We start from the raw sequence: 10,086 nt of genomic DNA, 5'->3' as shown, positions 1-10,086 counted from the left end.
GAAGAGGAGCGAGGAGCGCTGACTCCTGCTGAAGGTGAAGTTGATAAAGTCAGCATGTTTCTAGCTTTGCTTCCTCTTCCTCCACTCCAAACCCCTCTGGCTTATGGGGAAGGGGCTGTTCCTGCTCATTGCTTATCCCTGGGCCTGGGGCAGCAACTCCAGCTGCTTCCCTAAGGGCTCATTGCAGCTTAGACCCACCCGCATGCAGTAAGAGCTATGCCATCCAGCCACCGCCTGCACCAGGTTTATCAGAGATGGAGCTAAATAAACCCTGAAGGATTTGGAGTTAAATGATTCCCTGGGCAGGCTGGATCAACAAGGACTGAAAGGAACGAAACTGGTAGCAATGACAGGAGAGGTGAGTGCTGGGATGGGGCCATCGCACAGCTGAGATGCTCCAGCAGCAGGACATGCAGGCACACCTTGGGTGAGGACATCAGCTATTCACAGAGCTGAAGGTCACCCCTGGACAGCTGCAGGGGGCAGAGAGCAGCCACTGCAGTGCTGGAAATGCCACATCCAGCCCAGAGCATTCTCTTCTGCTTTTCCATTGTCTGTCTGCTAAAGAAAGCTTTGTTGGCAAACAGACTTCCTGGGATGTTTCTCTCTGCTGCTAATATGGTGCAAAAAAAAAGAGAAGAAGAAGAAAAAAAAAAAGAGAAAAAAACAATAATAAAAAGAACCCAACATAAAATCCCAGCCAGAATCAGAGGTCAAGTCTGAGAATAAAAGAAACAAGAAAAAGAAAAGGAGGAGGGAAAACGGCACTAAACAACCCCTCGGTGCTGAGAAATAATGGTTTGAAGTTTGCATCATTACCAGGGCTACGTGCCCCACATTGGCAATGACTTCAGGCTGCGATCTGTGGCATGATGGAGACAGTGTGGGGTCGGGCAGCCCTGCTCTGCGGATGGGACAGCCTGCTCCTCACCTCACAGACATCACAGGGTCCCTCTCTCCATCCTCCCAGGTCTCTGCGCCCACTGTCTGTGCACAACCTGCTGCTGGAAGGTGGGCAGGTGGCGCTGTGCCTTGGGAGTGAGGTCTGCCCACCTGGGATGCAGGAGCAGGGCTGTCACCTCTGATTGCGTTTTTCTCCAGGCGACCTCTGTGTCCATAATGGGATTTTTACTATTTGACTTTGGAATATTGATTTTGATTTCCTTTTTTGATTCATTCTGGTTTTGCTCTTTCCAGCGGGGGGAGGAGGAGGGGCACAGGGCACCTTCAGCTTCCTCCATAGGGTGAAGCAGGCAGGGTCACCTGGAAGCCCAGCTGAGTTTTGGGGAGCACTTTGCATGGAGCAGTGACGTGGCTGTGAGATGGGTGGATCTTCTTCTAGTTTTGCTGCCAGGTCCTCATGGGCTGCTGCAACACAGGGCCGGTGGCACCCAGCTCCTTGGGAACAGCAGTGGTGGATAATGGGAGAAAATTCTGCAAAATTCTCCCAACCTTATTCTTTTCCTTTCTCCATTTCCAGTTTTTTCCTCGAATCCAGCTGCACTGCCTGTCAGTGATCTCACTGATGCAGAGCAGCAGCAGCTGGGACAGCAGGGATGGCCTTGGGACTATGCATGACCCCAAGAAGATGCACTCAGGATCTGCAAGTGGCAGTGAATGCCCAGGACAGGCTGAGAGCAAGGAGGGTTCCCTGCACCTTCCCCATCCCCACTGACAGCTCACAGCCTCAACTTGTAGGTGAAGACCAGCTCGGTGGAGCTGCCAGAAGTTCTTCCTTATCCTGAGCACCAAGCGTTCAGCATCCCTTCTGGTTTTGGTGTCTCACTCCTTCGGGAGGTTTGTCGCGGTGGGGAGGAAAAAGCAAAGGCAGTGAGGCAGCAGGGCAGGGAGCAGGACTGGGTTTGTGCCCCGGCACACAGGACCGGACCCGGCCGCCCCCATCCCCGTTAGTGGGCTCCCAGCCAGGGCTCGGAGGTCGCTGCGCCCATCACCCGGCATCTGCTGCCCTCTAGAGCCCGCACCCGAGCGGAGAAGGAGAAAGCCGGTGGGAAAATCAAGTCCCGGCAATGATGGGTCAGCGATGGGACATCTGGCAGGGCTGCAAAGCAGTCCCAGGGCCGCACGGCTGCGGGTGCAGCAGGACAGGCATGGCTGAATGGGAAAATGCCATCTCCGTCAGCCAGGTGCTCGTGTCTTGCTCATGTCTCTGTGCTGGATTGTCCTACAGCCAGGACCACCAGCTAGATGCTGTCAGCACACTGAGTAAAACCACAGGATGCCGAGGTTGAAATTGGGGATGTGCTCTAAATGGAGGACTTGCAGTCCATCTCACACACGTGTTTTTGCAGGGAACAGATGCAGATGCTCTGACCTCGCCTGCTTCATCTCCCAGCTCTGGCCCCTCCTGCACCATTCCTCTGCATCCCTTATTAGCCCCACCTGCACTCCTTTCCTGAGCAGCTCCTCTCCATCTCACCGCTATCTATCCTGCCATTGCACACACAGAGAGGAGTTGAATCCATTAACAGGTGGTGGGAATCCTGTCCCTCGTTTTCTTCCACCAACATGTTTTCATCTCTCCCCAGTTCAAAGGGGTTGTGTTGGCAGTGGCAATATCAGGTCACCGCATTGTGTCTGTCACTTGGGCTTCGTTGTGCTTAGAATCAGAGCCATGGAGGTTGGAAAAAACCCTCTGGGATCCAATGCCCAACCCCACTGTGCCCACTGCCGCATCCCTCAGTGCCGCATCCCTCAGTGCCACATCCCTCAGTGCCACATCCCTCAGTGCCACATCCCCGCGGCTCTGGGGGGTGGAACGGTGACAGCAGCACTTATTGAATGGGACACTGAATTACCGAACCTCGGCACTGCTGGAGGGACAGACAGGCACCGCCCGGCCTTGCAAGCGGAGGGGAGCAGAACGAGGGATGGGGATGGGAGGGAACAGCCCGGGAGAGGGGAAGGGAAGGGCACTAGAGGGCAGGAGCGCTCTGCCGTGATTGCAAGGCTCGGAAATCGCGTCGGCGCTTCTTGCACAACATCCCATCTCGGTGGGTCAGCTGCAGGATGTGACCCTGGGGCTGTAGCACGTCTCTGTGCTGCCTGGCTGCTGCTGGCACGTTTGCTGCCGACTGTTTTCCCCCAGTAAAGAAACATCGTGGGAAGAGCTCAGTTTGCCGCCCCTCTCCTGCTGCTGGGAGGACATCAGGGCTCTCATCTGGGTGCAGAGCAGCCCTGCAGCGCCAGCACGACCTGACGCAGCCGCTCGGCTCTGTGCTCTCTTTCTTCCCTTGCCCAACTCTGACAGCCCTGCAGCGGTTTCTTCCTTCCTGCACGCTCCCTGCTCACAGCAGCACGATGTGCCGCAGCTCCCGCCTGCTGTCACCGCCACAAACGGGGTGACAGCACAGCTTACAGCCACGAAAATGAGAGAAGTCAGGGCGCCGCTGCGTTCATGCTGTCAATACAGCGGCGGAAAGGAGCTCATTTCCCAGCACATCCACGGCCCTTCCACAGCCGTAAACGGCCGCTCCAACTGCTGCCTCTTCCCGCTAGAGGGAACCAGCTTCTGTCCGGCACCGACAGCCGGCACAGCGCACTGGGAGCAAATGACAACAAGGCGTAGGGCGGCCGCAGGGCGCTGCCTTCAGGAGCGGCGCGTTCCAGAGCAGCGGGGATGCGGCGGCGGGGTGGGGCTGTGGGGTGAGAGGGCTTCTCCTTCCTTCGCGATTCCGCGAGCTGGGAAAACGCGCGCGATGAGCGGCCGACGGGGCGGAGCGGAGCGGAGCGGCCATGCTCGCAGCGCGCCGCCTCCCTCAGGGCCGGCCCCGCCCGCGGCGCCTGGCTGCGCTTCCCGAGGCGGCCGGCAGGCGGCGCTGCGGCCCGGCCCGGCGCGCGTGTGCGTGTGTGGCGGGAGCCCCCGGGCCGCCTCTTCCCCTCGCGGCCCGGCGGAGCTGGGCGGGGGGCGGGAGCGCTGCCTGCCTGCCTGCCGCCGAGCCCCAGGGGCCGCCGCTGCGCCTTTCCCGGATCGCGGCCGGCCGGCGGCAGCGGGAGGAGGCGGCAGTGGCGGGGCCGCGGCCGCTCGCTGGCTCCTGGCGCGGCCGGGCCTGAGCGCCGAGCCCCGGCTCCGACATGTCCGGCAAGATCGAGAAAGCAGGTGAGCGGCGGGAGGCCCGGCGGGGCGGCGGCGCTTCTCCTCCCCGCCCTCCGCGTTGCGGCCCGGAGCTGCAGCCGCTGCCGCTGCTGCTTGGCGCGGGCCCGGCGCGGCCCTGGGGCGGGGGATGGCGGCGGGCCGGGCGGCTTCTGGGCCGGTTGGGGCTGCTGTCAGGCCGGGCGGCGGGGAGGGCTGCCGAGCCGAGCCGAGCCCCGCAGCTGTGCCGCGCTCCCTCGCTGGTTTCCTGGTGGATTTTCCTGTTGGATTTCTTTTTTTCTCTTTTTTTCTTTTTCTTTTATCTCCTCAGGCTTTGTGTCCTCTGGTCCGTTTCTCCTTTTTATTTCGTTTTTCTTCCTTTCCTTTCTCCGTTTATTTGCCGTTGTTTTGTTTCCTTCTCCCCTCGCCCCCCTCCCCCCCTTTTCGCACCATCCTTTCAGTCTATAGCAGAGCATCACAGCAGAGCTGCAGCGCTTCGGGCCCTGCACGCAGTGATTAATGGCAACTTCTCCAACTTCCCCGGTGTTTGTGCACGATCGGAACAGACTGATCTGTGGGCAGACAGCACAGGGAAGGGCTCGGCTGCAGCTGCCCCTTTTGGGGCTCTCCATGAGCCGGGAAAGCACCCAGCACACACCGTGCAGTGCTTCTCAGCTGTCACTGGAGGTGCCCCCATTCCTCCCATTGCAGTACAGTGAAAGCCTCAATTACCGCTTTGCAAATCAGGCGCTGAAGTTATTTGGTTTAATTACGTCGCATTTAATTAGTAGAGGAAAAAACAATGCTTTTTGGTGGTCTCTTATTGTAAGGAGCAGCTCGATGCTTTCCTAGCAGGGCCTTGCAGCAGTGTGAGTCAGACGTGTGAAGTGCAGCACTGGGGCTTCCCAAGGCAGTGCTTTAGGAAGATCCCTGCTTCAGAGGAGCAGGGCCCGGAGCAGCCCTCCATGGCTTTGGTCACTCGATCCTGGTTTGTGCTGTGCTGTACAAGGAGGCAGCTCCTTGTGCTGCGGTTCTGGAGCAGCTTCCAGGGAGGAGCACCTCCAGGCAGTGCGGCACACAGGCGTGCTTCCAGCTCTCAGCACTCAGTCACTGTCTAACAAGTGTGCCTCGCATCATGGGACAGATGCTGTTCCAGAAATATCAGAGGTTAATCTGATGCACCATCCCTTACATAGCATCGCAGTGTAACGCTTTGCTTGGGGGGTTCTGGCTCTTTCTTTCCCGTGCTTATTGGTGCATCACTGCCACTTTTCCTCCTGGAAGCGGGTTAACAATGTAAGGAAGGGGTGAGCAGCACCCATAGAGCTGGGGCCAGCTTTGAACCAGTGGCCACTTCTTTCCATTAGAAGTGAACTTTCCATTAGAAGGGGCTTTAGTAAATGCTGACAGTTCTATAGCCAGTAATTGCGGATGTGAAAAATAAGTGACCACGTTTTGTTTATTCGCGTGCAGTAAATAACCCTGTGAGAATAGTAAATAGAGCTCCACCCCAGCGAAGCAGCGTGAAGAGTTCAAACGCTGGAAGATGACTCTGTAGACACACACAAACGCGGTGCGGTTCCGTGTACAATAGAACAGAAAGGCCAAAAATACCACACAAAACCCAAACGCTGCGCAGCGTAGGAGACCCGGCCTTGCAACACACTCAACTCCCAGTGAAGAACTCAAGACATCATGCAGGATCCGTGCCCAGGTCAGTGTACAGATTTGAAGATGCCGTGGGTGAAGTCTTAATGCGGAGGCGTGCTGTAGTGGGTGCGGAGCGTGGTGGTGATTTGCTGAATAAGAGAAAGTGTAAATTTGGGGAACTGTGCTCTTTCAACTGCTTGTGTTTGCATTTCTTTAAGGAGGGTGTTATTAAGAGAGGGGAAAAAAACCATAGTCTAAGTATAAACTGGAGGAGAAGAGACGGGGGAAGGAGGGCTGGAAGGCAGCTGCTTTGGTATGGAGTGCTCTAGGTCACAGTTTGAGTGTTGGAACTTATGACTGACACAAAGAGTTTGGTGAACAGGGTCAGTGTGTAAACACAGCCTGTAATACTGCAGTAATTCTGGGATAATATTTGTCCAAATGTATACAGTGGTAGAACAAAGGATGCGGAGTCATGGAACAAATGCTGTGAGATCCGAGATCTGCTTGTTTATGTTTGTGTGTGTTTTTTTCCTTATGGGAACCGAAGGACAAGCAGGACCCACTGTGCTGTAAATAAAAGAGGCTGTTGCCTGATAATGTGTCTTCTTGAATGGCTTTGGAATGGTTTGGAGCTTTGGTTTGACTATCTGCATATTCATACAGAATGAGAAAGCAGTCATCTAGCCAGGCTGTGGGGCTACAACAATATTATTAGAGTTAGATCCCTAGAGATCTTATGTACCTCCCTGGGTTTTTAAATGAAACACGTTGTCAACACTTAATAAAATACAAAAATAAATGATGATACATAATAGCTCCTGTCCACCAGGGAGGGGAGGACGGGGCTCCCTCAGGAGCCTCTCAGTTCTGCTCTGCGCTCAACAGAAGGGCCACTGTGCAGTGATTCATAGCACGGCTTTGGAGTGAAGGGGATCCATCTGGTAGTGCAGAACAAGGCGCTGTGTTTCAGTTTTAGCAGTTCTAGAGTCCCTGTTTTTCGGGCTCCAGCCAGACTTCCAAATACTTTCTGAAAACAGAACCCCTTTGACCCAAGGAGGAAGGACAGCATCCGGCCTTTGGTTGTTCTTTGCTCTAGAACTGATGCATCTGTAATTTTGGTCTTCACTTACAGAAGATACTTGTCCCTTCCAAAGCAGGGCTGCCAAGAAAGCAGAGGAGGCCACAGATTCTGCTTGGTTTTCCTGTTACCATGGCAATACGTGAATTCCTGTATTTATTTACCTGATGGATTACACGCTTCAGGGAGTTGAACAGTTCTGCGTCGTACAGAGAGAATAAGAGAGCAGAGAGACACCGTCAGGTCTGAAATACAGGCTTTTCCACAGAGAGTATCTGTTCATTAATGCCCTTTATTAAAACCAAGGACATATGGATGCTGTATCTTGAACGTTTCTTCTACTTGGTGCTTTCCATCATCATCTTGTGACTTCTTGCTGGCTTTTCACATCCCTTGTAAGCTTGCCTTTTCGATAGCCATCTGCTAAGGGCTGTTTGAGACCACTGTTCCAAGCATTCATCTGCCTGGAGTGCAGTCAGTTCTCTCTGTTCAGCTCAGGACCCAACTGGAGGTATTCCCAGCAGACCAGAATGCTGTTGTCTTCACCTTTTTCTGATATGTGTTTGCTTGATAAGCAAATTCACCTCTGAAGTCTCATCCGGCGTTTGTAATATAAACGTCAAGGGAGTAATCCTGTTCTTAAGGAAAGTAGCACAATCCCAGGGACAGATCATTCCCATCTTTAGGGGACCTTTACTGTTCATGTGCAGCCTTGCATGCTGTTTTACACTGCTCAGAATCATGCTTGATGTGTGGTTTACTGGGATCTTATTTCTGCAGAGGGTGTTTTTTGGGCTGCAGCTATCTCTTGGGTCAGTCTTAGACCAGAAATAATCCTGAATATGTGGGTTTTTTTTACACCCAATCGATTCTCTGCAGTGTCTGTTTTTTCAGTTGAGGATCAGGTGAGTTAATAGACACAGTTCTGTCTTGGTTTGGTTGTGCCCTCACTGCTGTGCTGTATTTTTGAGTCTAAGTGAAGGCTTTCAAGTTGGAACTTCAGCAGTTGGCCAACAGAAGCGGTTTCTGTAGTGGTGGTTTTCAAACCAAGTAAGAACACCCTATGGAGTTTTTATCCTGGAGTCTGAGAATGAAACTCTCCTGAAGAGTCAGTGCACAGTCCTGAATGCAGTGTGGTTCCAATCCTTCCTTCCTCACGCTGCAGTTCCTGCTGCAGGCTGCTCAGACAGCAGCATCCCACGTGTGTTTTATTGCAGCTTGTTTCGTAAGCGTCAACAGTCCCATCTAGTTCTATGCAGATGTGAAGTACAAGATGACTGCTGTTCAGTGCTTCTTAGGAAATGGTACAGAGAGTGGAATTCTGCATTTTTGGGTAAGTCAGTGTAGGTTGGACAGGTGTTGTGCTGCGCAGCATCAGCTCTGATGTGTGCAGAAATGCAGCCTGCAGCAGGAATGGTGCGAGGCTGAGGTATTCATGGCAGTTGTAAGAAGGAGGTGGGCAAGGAGTGGGGAAGAAGGACAGCTGAAGTCTGCTGGAATGCACAGCAGCTGGGTTGTGCCTTAGTCAATGAAAGAGCAGAAACTGGAAACAATTGCTAAATTTATTTTCAGTGCAAGCAATGGTTTTCCTTGAACCGCAGTGACTAAATATATCTGTTTGTGTGGCTCTGTGTGGGGGTAACTCCTACTGGCTCTTGCTAACCTTCTGGCACGCAGGGATGTGTGGAAGGTCACTGTCAGTCACAGCACTGTGCTGATGTCTCCTATAGAATGGCCTGGGTTGGAAAGGCCCACAATGCTCATCTGGTTCCAACCCCCTGCTGTGTGCAGGGTCACCAACCAGCAGACCAGGCTGCCCAGAGCCACATCCAGCCCGGCCTTGAATGCCTGCATTGATGGGGCATCCACTCTCATCACAGTTTCACCTGCAGAGAGTGTTTCCCCATTTGCTGTCCACCAGCATGGCTTTCATGGCTTTAGTTACTGCACAGCGTTGTGTGAGTGGAGGAAATCTGATGTTCCATCCCAGGGAAGGGAGTCCATCTGTAATGCTTTTTTACCTGCTGCCTTAACAACTCTCTTTCTCAGTGATGCAAAGTCATGGGTCTTATTTAAACATAGGTTAGCCCTTGATTTATTCCAAAATAAGGTGGACTGTGTTGTGTGTCAATAGAGTGGATAGGGAAAAGGCAAAGAGGACAAGAAGATAAAAGTGTCAGGGAGGAGGCAATTTGCAGCTGTCGTGGGAGCTCGTTGGAAGGCACAGAGGCAGAAGGTGAATTTCAGCTGCAGGTTGGGACGTGCTGCCAAAGGAATGCTCTGCACTTCTGCTATTACATTGCTGCAGAGTGACACACTGACAGCTCTGTTAGCTGGCGTGGAGCACCTGTTCCAAAAATGCATTTCTGATCTCTCCTTGTGGTGGGTGATTCTGATGCTCATGGAGGGGGTGATTTTGTCTCTGTGAAAAAGAAATGATGTCCCCTCATACACAGAGATGTTTATGTGAAGCATCCCAAGAAGGTTGGTGGATGAGGTTGTTGGTACTCTTTTATTTGTTTATTTCACTTAGAGGTCTTCAAGTCCTCTGTTTGCTATTACGTTGATACCACAGCTCATCTTCCTTGGAGTTTGTGAAACAGTGCTCTTGTGTTGAGAGCAAGGGAGAAGTGGATATGCACAGGAACAGGAGAAGAGGTGGTTTGTATTCCAAATAAACTTCCATTTCATGTCTCATGTGGACAAACAACATGGGATAATTCTGTTCTGAAAGAGAATAAGTGACATTTTTCTTCATAGGTTTCTGAAAAGACAAGGGAAAGCATCAACGGAGCCTTAAGGTTAAGGAACAGGTAGTCTTCAATGGCTGGTCGCAAAGGAGAGCGTTTGCAATGCCTGTTGTTTCATCCCTCACCCTTTGGCGCGTTTGTTGTGCTTCCCAGTCTGCCAGTTTGTCCTGTCCTTACTGACACAGAGGGGACAGAACAGCCACAGGAGTTAATTCCATATTTAGAAAGTTTCCTTTACGAACCAAACATCGTTTAATAAAGGGCATGCAGGGGAATCAATATTTTCATTCTGGATGCACAGTACATTGCAACCAATGCCAGACAGCTGTGTTAGGTGAATCCTGCTGGTGGGCAGCGCAGAGCAGGACAGCACTGCTTAGAACAGCTTTTGCTGGGTGATACGTTACCCTTTTCTTTTGTGTTCTGGCTTTATTAACATAAATTTGATTGTTTGTGCATGGGGAAATAAAACACAGATGGTTTTCCATCCACTGTTTGCCTGACTTTCCAACGCA

At 52.7% G+C, this 10,086-nt stretch overlaps 1 protein-coding gene across 8 annotated transcripts in view; it reads left to right on the top strand.

The window, feature by feature from the left end:
* The first annotated feature begins 3,899 nt into the window (after positions 1-3,899).
* Positions 3,900-10,086, top strand: part of RAPGEF1 (Rap guanine nucleotide exchange factor 1) — a 76,666-nt gene continuing 70,479 nt past the window's right edge. For 3 of the 8 annotated variants that reach the window (XM_048965626.1, XM_048965629.1, XM_048965625.1), the window contains exon 1: positions 3,902-4,117. In XM_048965626.1, coding sequence (XP_048821583.1) covers positions 4,093-4,117 — 25 coding nt within the window. In that variant the 5' untranslated portion in view covers positions 3,902-4,092. Of the gene's footprint in view, positions 4,118-5,563; positions 5,805-10,086 lie in introns of all 8 variants that reach the window. The other 5 variants (XM_048965627.1, XM_048965628.1, XM_048965630.1 and 2 more) reach the window with 5 other exon arrangements.

Source organism: Lagopus muta, chromosome 19 (genome assembly GCF_023343835.1).
Source record: "Lagopus muta isolate bLagMut1 chromosome 19, bLagMut1 primary, whole genome shotgun sequence".
Taxonomy (NCBI): Eukaryota; Metazoa; Chordata; class Aves; order Galliformes; family Phasianidae; genus Lagopus; species Lagopus muta.
Note: the sequence above shows the minus strand (reverse complement) of the source record. Positions and strands in the feature narration are given on the sequence as shown.